We start from the raw sequence: 13,625 nt of genomic DNA, 5'->3' as shown, positions 1-13,625 counted from the left end.
AATATCACATCATTATTGCTCACTATTTTGAGTAACATAGTAAATTTAGGAGGGATCTTTGTTGTCCTGACGAAGAAGCCTTGATGCTTCAAAACATGATGACTCATTAGGAGTATCCGCACATTACACAGGACATCTCCGCACCACCTTTTTAGTAGCACCAGCTTCCCTTGGCCTATTAAAGTTTCTATGTCTAAGAGGCCAGGTCCTTTTTAAACTCACTCGCTTACATTCACCCCAGACCCTCCCTCTCACTACTCTTGCATCACACATAGCATTGCATTATCAGTGCTCCCGCGTAGTCTCAGGTCGTAGCACGCCCCGTCCCGCAGCGGGGCGGGAAGACCCCTATGATGAAGCATGACACCAAGGGCCCTTTTGGTGTGTGAGGGGTATTTAAGCAAACACAGTGGGCATCCAACCATTGTAGGATACGCACTTCCCATAACTCAATAGTTAACATATCTGATTAAACCCCCCTTGAGGTGGATTCCTTTTGTTTTGGTACAAATTCTATGTGGAGGATGTATCCACCTCCAATGCCCGTGTAGGGCGCTACCTCTTCACTCCCCAATCTCGTTGTTTATAGTGAAGTCATGACAGGCACATTTATGCACTGAGCCAAGAAATGGCCATTGGATATTGTACAATGAAATGCTCGTCAATTACTTTACTGTGCAATATCCATCAGATACCGAACCATGAGGTCATGTCATAGAGGGAATAACTGGGGAATAATTTGGGTGTTGGAATTTCAGTTCGGCTATGTTAGAGGGCCAGTAATTGGTTCAAAGAGCAGACTGTACCAGGTAACTTCATGACATATTATTGGCAGTATTTTTGATGAATTATCAACTGTTTACTATTTTTACGCGAATCATATATGAAATGCTGCTTATTTGTATAATGTATGATCATGAAATGTCTTCCTGGCTTGGGGGGGGGGGGGAGAGGTGAAACATTTTAAAAAGTGTAATAAATATATAAAAATGTAAAGAATAAAATGATACCAAGCCATGAAATAGCTGTCAAGCACTATTCCACGAAAGTCAGATTCAACACTATGTCATTAAATGCCAATGGAAAACTGCAATACAAGGCCCACTGTAGAACGTCATGGAATGCAGTCTGGATGATGTGCCACTGCGCCATGACAGGTCTAGCTTACATTGTGCCATGAAATGAAATTGTCAATGAATACTAGAGTCCGTCTTACTGGCGGCCCTTTAAAATCTCTATTATTCTCCTGCCCCAGCATTATCTAACCTTTAACATGAGTGGAGTATTTCCAGGAAAATATATGGATGACAGCATTTTGGGTAATAGCAAGCACGAATTGTGTGTTTCTGCACTGATTCATGCAGGTTTGCTTTTCCCCAGGATTTTACATGGAGACTTTGGCTACTTTCGGCATCCGAAATCTCCAAGTGAAAATTATAAATGTATAATTGAGATGGGCCCGTCATAGAACTAGACAAGAAAATTCTGGCACTGCTCTGGCTTTTGGAGACTTCATTAGTCAGTGCAAGCCATGAAAGACCCTACCACTCTCCAGAGCCTGGACTAGAAGGAGAGAAAAGGTATGAGAGCACCTCAGGGCCAGGTAAGAGCTATGTGATTGTCCATCAAAGTACGTAACATATCATGGATCACAAGTGTTGATGAAGGATTTATAAACTTGTAAGGAACTAACAAAGTAATACCCCGGGTAGGGTACTCTGAAACTGGGAAGTACCACTGGATCCCCAATATTCCTTCTTGATACCCTGTTTTGAACCCTTACCCTCCCCACCCCACACCCCCACACACACACACTTTGCTCTTTCCTGGTCCCATATCTCCTTCACCTCTACCAAGTGTTTAGTGGCGAACTTGAGATGTTGTAAAGCGCTACTCAAGTAAGGAAAAAACTGACCAAATAAGGGGTGATAGGGCAAAACTTTGTATAATCCTGTGGAGGACCTTCCATGATAAATTCTGAGAGTTTAAAATCTCATTTTTTGAGACCAAAATCTATTCTATTCTTTTTGCCAACAAAGGTTTGTGTTTGTAAGGTGATATGCAAACAGAAGGATTACCAGCACAGTGTCTGGGGAAAAGCTCTAAGTAAAGAAAAATTGTTACCTGCAAGAAGATGACATTGTTGCAACTCCATCATCAATAATTTTGAAATACTGGATAGCAACACGATCAGCCGTAAGGAGCTCTGTCCCATCTTTCCACCAAGAGATATGTTCCGCCCTGTTGGAGTCAGGCACTTCAATGGAGCAATTAAACTTGACATCTCGATGTTCAGACAGTACAATGTTGCCTACTGTAGGGTTGAAGGAGATGGCGGGGAGGTGCTGCGCTTCTGAACTCTTGTCCTCAGTCTCGTTTGCGGCGAGTTGGACGGAGCGAAGCTTCCTGTTCATATATCTAGAGGTATCTGTATGGTGCATTCCTTGTAAACTTGACAGTGACCGCAAAGCTGATAATAGATTTGGCGTGTTCAGGTCTTCAGAAGATGTCTTTACTACAATATAAAAGGATATGTGCATCAGTGGTGTTCAACATTAATTTTGTGTTTATGTCCAACCAAATAAATATTCAATAACATCATGTCATCAAAACATTTTTTTTTTTTTACCAGATATTTCTAGTATGATCACTTTCTAGCCCAGCGTACAGATGCCATTAAAAAAATTCGGACCTTTTTTCTTTGCATTTTGTGAATCTTATACATGTTCGAGGTCATTTTAAGTACGGAGGGTTGCACCCCATTCCCCATGTTTGTGGAGGCCCTAGCCTCTCCCCTTCTGATGGCGGACCATTGAGACAGACCTAATGGGCGAACCACCTGCCCTATTGAGACAGACCTGATGGGTTCTCTCTGCCTACAGAGCATCTTCTGGTGTGGCAGATGCGCTGTAGACGTAGCTGAAATGCTGAGCTGGCACTGTGTTATACAGCCCCCTCTGCATTTCATTTTGTGTTTCAGAAGCAAACTCCTGTGGTGGACCCGAGCAAGGAAAGTCAGTGATGGTCACCCTAACTTACTTACTTACTTACTTACACTTACTATTGCAACACAGTGGTCCTGTGATGGATAGACCACCAAGTCAATGGTTTCTGACACCGAGCTGGCTGAGGCTCCGCCTCCAGTCAGCTAGCAGTCCCTCCTCCCTCTCACAAAGGAGGAGGTAGGATACGAGTTTGGGGAAGCACTTCAGGACTCTAAAATACCCCTTTGGACCAGCAACCTCCCCAACAATTTTATGGTTCATCTATGAATGAATGTAACACTTCCTATTGATGTAATGGAGGGCCTCTTACGCTGTGCCTGAGTAAGTAACTAAGTTAGCGAATTCCAAAGCAAAGGTTAATGCAAATCTATTTCCTACAGGTAGTGCTAATCTTCAGAGCGATTGAAGAAGTTTGCCGACACAGCACCCCTGGCTAGGTACAGGTGACGGCATTTTGCCATCATATTGTGGAAGAGGGGTTGAGAAATCTGTGGCGATGTACCCACGTGGCTGCCCCATCCATGGGCCAAGGGAGGAATAAGCCCCACTTTCAGTCACTGACTGGCTAGTCTGATCTAAGCGGTTTAATGATATCATAGGATCACTGGGAGATGAAACACAAACTTGTGACACAGAAAACAGAATGCACTTGCACCCACATCTCTCCTTTCCTGGGCACTGGGACAGAGAGGAGGAATTCTCTAAATGCTATGATTTACCTTTTCCCCCTCATACCTTCCGAGCAGATTAGTAGATTTCTAAACGGCGAAGGTAAATAGATGAACCGCTAAAGCTCCAGAAGACCAATTACAATGTCCTCCTCTTCTGTTCATATATTTTAAGAGCATGTATAGACAGAGGTTCATGATATCTGTGAAAACATACCAACACAAAGTTTAACTCAAACCTCAGGGTCCAAGGAAAATAAAATTGCAGAAAGAAACAGCACATCTATTAAACAGGCCAGGTCTTTAGGGGTTTCCTAAAAAGGACAAGTTAGTTTCTGCTTGAAGGTTGTGCGGCACAGCCTTCCAAGGTTTGGCTGCAGCGATGGAGAAAGAGCCATCTGCGAAAGTCTCTGTTCTTGTCATGGGTACAACAAAGATAACATGTTGTTTCTGAGAAAAGCTTGCAAGAAGGCATTATGCTTTGAATGTAGTGGTAAATAGGCTTTGGGCGTTTTTCCTCTCAATATTTTTGTTTCATTTGTTTTGGTCCAAGTATGGCTGCTTCACAATGCTAGTGGGCCACTCGCTTATTTTAGTGTGCTCAGCATCCTGCACAAACTTTTGTTTCTAATTTACTGTTCCAAAAAAGCTGTCAGCCATTGAAAGATAAATTAAGCGTTAAAAAAATTGCAAAATGGCCTTTGGTCAGTGGCGGCCCGCAACATTAACATCTGATGGGGCGCAATGCACAAAAAAACCACCATAACTATGTTGCTGGCCACAGGGTCCATTCGCCGTCTCTCTTCTTCTGGCGCTCTCAGACTTGGGTGGAAAGGGAGGGACTTCCTCCCTTGTGCCACGTGAATCAAACCAATCGGATTGGTGGGAGCAGGCTAACCCAGAGCTCATTTTGAGGCTGGGGGCCTGCGCCTGCAATCCCCCAGCTGGTTTTTCAGCCCTGGTATTGCAGGCTTAGAAGTGTGCATGAAAGATTGGCACGCTGTAGACAGCTGGCCAATCATTCATGCGCACTGGCAGGGGGCTGACGTAATAGTGCAATTGCACTAATAAGCCCTGCCACCTGCCCTCGCGCTGTAGCTGCGCGAGCCTGCCACACATGAGAACATTTTTTACCATTTTATGCATGTGCGAGCCTTCTGCGCGGGCTGCAGGCTGGGCGACGCTCCTTCGCCATCTCGGAGGAGCCGCCGCTGCCTCCGGTGCCTTACTGTGTATGCATTCACACTCCACTGCCATTTTGGAATGCTTTTTCTTTGTGCCAAAAGTCAATTCAGGATGGCAGTCTGTGCGCGTGCTTACGGACCCACATGGGTGGCCACCTTTAAATGGTTTTTATAATAAACTAAAAGAAAAGGCATATCCATATGACCACCCATGTGTAAGCATACTTGCTCATGCAGTGGTGGCCATCTTAATTTTCTTTATTACATAATGCAGACAAGCTTTTGCAAAGCCAACTAATTCTCTGCCTCTTTACAAAAGGCAAACATATTAGGTTTGCCAAAGCTTGTTAAAAGAAGGCAAACTGGAATAATGAAGGTGGGGTGTCTCGAATTGGTAATGCAAATTTTCTTTATACAAAAAAGGTATGGTGAAGCATTCAAACTTGCAGAGCGACAATTTTGACTGATGCAAACTCATACTATCTGCCCAAACACTGCCAAGAAATGTAATGGCAGCCTTTTTTGTTTTGTTTTTCATTCTTTACTGAGTGTAAGAGGTCATGAAAGCGTAAAACATAAGGCAATTTAGAAACCCCGTAATAATCTCTGTCTTTCTTATGTACTGCAAAGAACTGAGCTCAATATATTTGTTTAATTTATACGTCAAGCTCATAAATTTAACAGTGCAAAGCAAACCATCTTGAATGATGACAGGATCGATATAGGGTTAGAGCTGTGGATTACAGTTTGCAAAAAAATAAACATTTTCAGGGTTTTTAAGAAAGTTAGGAGGGGCAGCGAAGCTGTTATGCAAAGAAAAAATGGATTCCAGTTTCAGTGCTACCGCTAGATAGGTTGGTCTCTGCTTCCGAATCATGACGTAAGAACTGGTAGAAGGGAGGGGTGTGAGGGGTGCAAGTTTAGAGGACAAATGTTGGAATTTTTTTTTTCCAGAGGTGTGTGGTTGTGAGGTCAGCCAGGCATTAGTCGGCTAGGTCCCAAGGATTCTGAGCTAATCCTAGGTAGGATAGGTAGCTACTAACCTTCTAGTGGATAGGAGAGATGGTATCCATTTTAGGTCAGACTAGAGACAGATTTAGCTGTAGTGCCAGCCTTGTGAATTAAAAACAAATAGAAAATGCATTCTTATATACATCTGAAGAGGGTCTTGGGTTAGACCTCTGCATCTATTGCTCTGTTTGGTTGTCATTTAGATTTTTCTTCTACCGACGACAGCATATTGTATGGGGCAATGGGCTAAACTACTTGAGTACACTATGAGTGAGAGCATCAGAGACACGTCCTCCTAAAAACGTAACACTTCCGTGCCAAGGTTGGTAGGCCAATACTCTACTTTTCTAGCACTTCTTAGTTTTCATTTTCATCCTTTTAAGGTCTCGGCTGGCGTTGGAGCGCATGCGCTCCTTGCCTCAAGACTTATAGTAATCAAGCTTAGTTTGGAGAAGGGGAATCTAAGGCGCGTTCCTCATTTTCATTGGGTAGCGTCAGCGTTTATGTTAAACGCTGGCTTCCCATTGAAAAGGAGGGTTTTAGGTTGCCTCCCTTTGGCTTTTTCAGACGGACCACTTGGATGGGCTCGCCTGCTTTATGCTGGTCGTAAACGTTTTCTTATCTTTATGGGGCCATGTGTTTAAACATATGGCCCCATAAAGACAAGAGATCACTGCCCGGAGCTTCATCGGCTGTGGGCTCCTACGTCACCCCGAGCCACGCTGGGATTGGCCCAGCGTCGCAGGCTGCCTAGCAGCGGAGGGGGGCTCGTCTCGAATGCATGCACGACCAGTGCTTGTGCAACACTTGTTTTTTCGTCCAAGAACGACACGCACTGCTGTGTCTATTTTTTGAATTTTGATGAAGTTTTCCGCTATGCTGCAAACTTCTGAAAGCTCACAGCACCGACACGCACTGCTGTGTCTATTTTGTGAGTGTTGGGGAAGTTTTCCGCTATGCTGCAAACTTCTGAAAGCTCGCAGTACACAGAAACAATATAAAATAGAAGAGAACATGGCCCGACCCTTCCTGCCTGCAGCTGAAGCAGTAGCTGTTCTTAGAAAGCCCAAATTTTCTCCGAGCCGAGGTCTAATTTGGCAGTCACTAGTGTGCAGAAACATCTGGATGCTTCTGTAAAGTTTCCTTTGCGATCCCACAACAGCGTAATGGGTCAGCGTGCCGAAAAGGCCTCTCTGCATGGGGCAGGTTGCTGATGTGACATCCGTTCAGAAGGTAAGATGCAAGGCCTCCACGTGGTGCTGGCAGAGCCTTACCGTGGGGACCACAAGCCTATGCCCAGGCCTTTAAATTGGATAAAAAAACTGGATGGTCTCTCAAAGAGACGTGGTTGATGGGATTAGGGGCGTGGCTTAAAACGCGTAAAATAAAAATCTGTGTTAGGCATAGTATACCGCTCGAGTGGTATTTTGCTGCTTCTGTGATTGCATCCATGGTATATAATGCAACAAGTAATATTACTCCTACAACAAGCCAGGGTTATTGGCTATGTCAATGACCGGTAGTTGTATAAGATAAATAAGCCCAAAACAAAAATGGAGAGAAAGGGATTCTCGCAATGGAAGACCATTGGAGGGGGTACTCCTGGTCCCCTTGAAAATACAATACCAAACAAAGCAAAGGGGTACTCCCAATAGACAGAAAACTGGCTTAGGGGTATTTGGAACGCAGAGCAAAGGAAAGAGATTATCTTTCTTAAGACCCCTCACTCACCAACCTGGTTGGTGACATGCTTCATCATCGGGGTCCCACCTGGACAGCTGAATGCCATTCAGGTGTGCTGCGACACCTGACTACAGTGGAGCTGGTTTTTTGTGTGGAGGTGAATGGAACATTTTGGTTAAAAATTGGCCAGATTAAACCCAATCCAAATAATTTATTCTAGGGCAATTTGGACAATGTTAAAAAATGATATGGATACCGCGATAGGTTAGATTGACCTATAGTATCTTCTTGGGAGTAAAAAGTGAAAAAAGGTCTACATGTTTCAACCATCCGTTGTTATTACCGGGTTTTCGTCAGGACCAGTGAACGTGACCCGGGGGGTGTACACTCGCTAAGGTGTACCCTGCCCTTGGTCACTCAGAACCTAACCATCTACTCACGGTTAGGACTCCCTTAATTCAAATCGTCGAAAGGGGAAAAATCTGTGAAAATAAACACAAACACAGAACAGACATATAATACATGTAATAATCATTCATTGTAGAGTCAATGCTTGTTGTAGTTGCCAAAATAAATTGTGAGCGTAAGACGATCATTCAACACTCAGTGGACCTCCTTATTAACAAGGTAGTGGACTCACACGATCTCGCGCATCTGACTTTGGCGATCAGGAACCACACAAACAAACATTTATGTTCATCATTGAATTTTGTTGTGTTACATTATTGTACCCAGGTGGTTAATATCCTCATGTAATGTGTGACCCTTCCATCTAGTCCCGGCATTTCATCCAAAAACACTTTGCGTGCTGGAATATTTGAGTCTGTTCTTAAAATGTTAAATACGAAACTACAAGTCCCCAAATGCAGTACACCTGTTGCATAAAATAGCTGAATTGGTTTAAGATTTTTTTTAATGTATTTATTTATTTGGCATTTTATATAGCGAGATCAAAACCCTTTCAGGTGACAGAGTGCTTTACAAGAATAGTAGTAGAAGGTATGTTATAAAACGGTAGGCAGTATATCAAAGTACAATATAAGCAGGGCCACTGGAATTATGCGATTCAGCGGCAATTTTGGCTTAACTATGGATTTGCAGCATTTGCCACATAATCCATCATCTGCCCCATAATCTGCTGACTTCACCCCCAAAAATGTGTTTCTAGCTCAAATTAATCAAGAGTTACAAAACATATGCCAACTTGTGTTCCTGCGCACCAGAAGGCTTTTCGCAAAGGTTAAATGGTCATCTTTCATTTGCTTATTGCTTTATTTGGGTGTTGTATTGGTACTAATTAAGGTGAACACTTTTCTTAGACACTGTTACCAGGTGTAAATATGACAAAATAATGAAATAATACTATCACAAAATGTGCCGCATTATGACGCATAATTTGGCTTTTATTGCTGTGTAATTTAGTCTACATTGCTGCATAATTTAGCCCTCCTCTGCCCCATAGTTCCAGTGGCCCTGATAAAAAGACAAATAAACAAATGGTGAGAAACAAACGTGAACACATATTGGCAGAGTCCTCCCAGTGATAGAACAGTGATAGAACAGTGTGTAGATTTGTGGGAAAGCATAGGAGAACAGTGGCGGCTCCACCGCAATAGCGGAGAAGCATTGCCCCACTGGCTCAGAGCCCGGAGTTAAAAAATAATCTCACAGAGAGGCCAAGGATTGGATGATCAGGTCATGTGACCTACTGACATGTGTTAATACAACACATACCCCAAGTCGGTTCACACGACTGGATTTCACTCCATTAACCAACATGGATAAATTACCTACCTTTGGATTCACTGACGAAGACTTTGCTTCTCTGGTAGGACAATCTACGTCCACCATGACTACTTCCACAACCTCATCTTGGCAAAGCAATACAGATACTCAAAAACTTATAGCACTTATGAAAAAGACCAAAAGAATCGAACTCCATGGACGATTCATGCTAGAATATTTGAAAGCAGGAATTATACCCCAAGGCCTTAGGGTACGTAATATTCCAGGCCTTTTTGTTCAAGTACGTAAATTTCTAGAACGTTGGTCGTTAATCTCCAACAGATGTTCACGGGACTATATGATCCTAATCGTTGAAACAGCCAAGGAATTAGTCCAAACACTACTCACAGAAATTGCTGAACTGGAAACTAAACTGAAAGATAATTACGCAGTAGAAGAGGCAAAAATTCAATTAGCGGAAGTAGAAAAAGAAATGAACTCCTATAATGATTATCTACTCAAAAGAGAGACAGACAAATTGAATAGAGACATCAAATTCTTTAGTCAAGAAAAGGTATACCCTTACCTGGCGGATCATTATTACCAACCAGAGCCAAGTGGAGATTCTTTTGAATCATATACCACCAATTGGTCCCACAAGAAAGTAGTCACTTTCTCAGACACTACAGATTCAGATAGTGAGGCACCCCATCAACACCAACCAAGTGGCCCTAACAGAACACCAAATAGCAGAGGGACATATATCCCACCTTTTTTATCCAGGAGCAGGAATTCCCAACCACGCTGGAGAACGCGATACCAATCCAGACACAGGGGCAACTTTCAACAACCACAGAATCAACAATACCCCCGCCCCAAAATTATCAACAAGTTCCCCCACCTCCGAACCAACAATATCCTCCGCCCCAGAACTACCAACAAGCTCCTGCTACGTACACCAACCAGAATCAATACCTGGTGACCAGGAATGCACAGTACTGGCGCGACTAACAGAAATACCAATTTTTAACCTAAGTAGTCATCCCCTAGATAACATCACGGAAACACTTCTCTCTAAGGGTCTTTCTTTTGTTCCACACAGTAACATCAATCAATTTGAATTATTTAAAGACATGATGGTCTTCTTCCGCAAAATAAGGCTACAGAATTTCTTCGAAGACAATCAAGAAGAATCATTAGTAGCAAACAGATCAGGCCTTAAGCCGATTTCTACCTTCCTTCCATCTCTAGAACAGGTAGCACCGGAAATTTCAGTATTTGAACACGTCGTGTTCAATAAACTCTCTGCAATTACCAAACATATTGTACCACCCCAATACAATATCACGTACGAAGAACATCTAGCATTAGAATCACTAAAACATAACAAAGATCTCGTTATTAAGAGTTGTGACAAAGGCGGAGGGATAGTCATTTTTGACAAATCCCAATATATTCAGAAAATGGATCAAATGTTGAATGACCCATGTCATTACTCCAAGATCACTAAAGACCCTACCAAAAGGGTGCAAAACACCATACTTCAGCTTACCACACATGCTCTCGAACATGACCTAATCTGTGAAAAAGAATGGGAATTTCTTAACATCAAAGAACCTAAAATGGCAGCCATTTATGGCATCCCGAAAATACATAAGGACAGTACCAATCCACCGTACAGACCAATAGTGACCACCATAGGATCTGTTACCGAACCACTTTCGAAATACGTAGATAAAATTTTAAGACCATTTGTGTCGCAGATTCCATCCTACATTCGGGATACTAGTGACATCATCACAAAAATTGAAAATTTGCCCTTTAACGAAAATACTCACCTCCTGGTTACCATAGACATCACAGCTCTATACTCCAATATCCCACAAGTAGGAGCCGTAGAAGCAGTAGCCTGGTTCATGGAGAAGTTTAACATAGACTGCCCAAGAATATTTATCTTGGAGGTTTTGGAGTTGATACTCACAGAGAACACTTTTGAATTTAATGGCTCCCTATATAAACAAACTAAGGGAGTAAGTATGGGAGCATCCTGTGCTCCCACGGTGGCCAATATTTACATGGCTCTATATGAAACACGTTTCATATATAATGAAATTGCACCCTTCAGTGAGTCAATAACAACATGGTCCAGATATATAGATGATGTCTTCTTCATCTGGATAGCTGACCCTGAAGACCTTCCACAATTTGTTTCCTGGTTGAACCTATGCGACAACAACATTTTCTTCACAGCTAACTCTAGCAATGTTAAAGTAGAATTCTTAGATATACAGATCCAAAACAACATCGATCACCTTGAGGTTGATCTTTACGTAAAACCTACAGCACGTAATACACTCCTTCACTTTGACAGCTTCCATCCTTCTATGCAAAAGACCAGCATACCCTTTAGTCAATTTTTGCGTCTTCGCCGGAATTGTACTAACCTGCGAGACTTCGATCTAAGATCTGAAGAAATGAAACAAAAATTCCTAACCAGAGGCTATCCAAAACGCTTAGTACGAGACTCGTACAAGAGAGCAAGATTCTATGATAGACAACACTTGCTAACACCTCGCCAAAAAACCCCCAATTCTAGATTGGTCTTCATATCAAGACACTCAACAATGAATGCAAAAGTACGCCATGTTATCAATTCGAACTGGCATATCCTAAATGCAACTAAACCAAAAGATCAAGCCCTACCCAAACCTCTGTATGCATACAGAAAAAATAAAAACCTTAAAGACCTGGTGGTAAGATCGCGGTTATCAAATATACCTGCAGATATTCAAACACAAATGTGCACTACAGGCCTCATCAAACTGGTAGGCAACTTCAAATGCATGTCGTGTACAGCATGTGACTCAGCCATAGAAACAAAACAATTCACTTTCAACAACAAAAATATACCACTGACGAGTTTCACCAACTGTAAGACCACCAACGTTGTATACTTAATACTATGCCCTTGTAATCAAGGCTACGTTGGAGAGACAGCTCGTATGCTGTCCACCAGACTAACCGAACATAGGTCAGCAATACGGACTAAGAAAATTCAAGCCCCCTTGGTCCGTCACTATTTGGAAGCAAACCACACACCTGATCAAATACGGTGGCTCATTTTAGAGAAAATCAGAAATCATTCCACAAACACAGGCACGAGTATACGTAAAAAAAAAAAGAAAAAAAAAAAAAAAAAAAAGAGAAGTATTTTGGATTTTCCATCTCAATACTTACCTCAAGGGTATGAACAGTGAAATACCGTGGGAACGAGTCATCAAATAAGTTAGTAATCAAGTGTAAGATCACCACGTATGTTCTAACTACAGGTAAAACTGAACATTCTACACCTAACAGTCTCTGGCCTTCTAGCTCCCTTCTAAGATGGCCGCCACCATCACCATCTAATACTCTCTATGTAAACGTCAGTCTTCTCTCCATTTCCAATCACGCTGCACCACCGTCCAATCGAAACACACATCCACTATACTAAAGTCCGTAGGTATTGCTCCAACATTTGACTGGTCGGCAAAGCGAGAGCAGCGAGGCACCTCGATGGAGACACTGGGTTGTACCACGACGTTTCTCTGGGACGCGTAGTCTTCCTGACACGTGGTAAGCACGCGCCCATCCGTTAGTGAGTTTCACTAAGACTGAGAAGCTTTGTAGATCACTGCATAGTTACGCGCACTCCGTCTCTTATTAGATCACCAAAGAACTGAACGCCAGTCCATTCACCAACGCTACCAGAGCACGCCATCCAGATTGATCCCCCATTGCTATACAAAGTAAGTACAATTGCCATCGCCCGTGTAATAATATACTACTCTTAAAGAAAACGCACATATTGACTAATGCCCTGATTCTCTTATTAGACCGTTCATTCACCGACGCTACTAGAATACGCCATCTAGATTGACCGCCAATCCTATATAAAGTAAGTGCAATCGCCATCGCACTTGTAACAATTTAATACCCTCGGTAGAAATACGCATATCGACTAATGCATTTGCCCTGATTCTCTCACTAGACCACCTAGACCGCCTATTAAGCTCGCTGAACAAGTCGTCTGGAAGCACGCTCTCTCCGTTCCTTTTATACTTAGTGAGAATCTGGACACAGTTCTAAGTAAGCCATCTAATACAAGTTAATTCAAGTTATCGTTTTCTATCATCTTCTTAGAGAGTGACACTCACCCATTTACATGTATTTGACCTAATCGTTCTTTCCATCATTAGATTCTCTTGATTCTAATTCGCGTCACAAAACATCCAGTGAAAAGTGGATTCGTCAAGTAAAGTGTAAGTTATCACCTATAATTCAGGACACAACTGACACACGGACCTTTA

General features: G+C 42.5%; 1 protein-coding gene across 2 annotated transcripts in view; it reads right to left on the bottom strand.

The window, feature by feature from the left end:
- MERTK (MER proto-oncogene, tyrosine kinase) overlaps positions 1–13,625 on the bottom strand; it is a 374,986-nt gene that overhangs the window by 285,625 nt on the left and 75,736 nt on the right. For both annotated transcript variants that reach the window (XM_085612117.1, XM_085612118.1), the window contains exon 2: positions 2,125–2,515. In XM_085612117.1, coding sequence (XP_085468243.1) covers positions 2,125–2,515 — 391 coding nt within the window. The remainder of the gene's footprint in view (positions 1–2,124; positions 2,516–13,625) is intronic.

The sequence above is a fragment of the Triturus cristatus genome, chromosome 6, assembly GCF_964204655.1.
Source record: "Triturus cristatus chromosome 6, aTriCri1.1, whole genome shotgun sequence".
NCBI classification, from domain to species: domain Eukaryota; kingdom Metazoa; phylum Chordata; class Amphibia; order Caudata; family Salamandridae; genus Triturus; species Triturus cristatus.
Note: the sequence above shows the minus strand (reverse complement) of the source record. Positions and strands in the feature narration are given on the sequence as shown.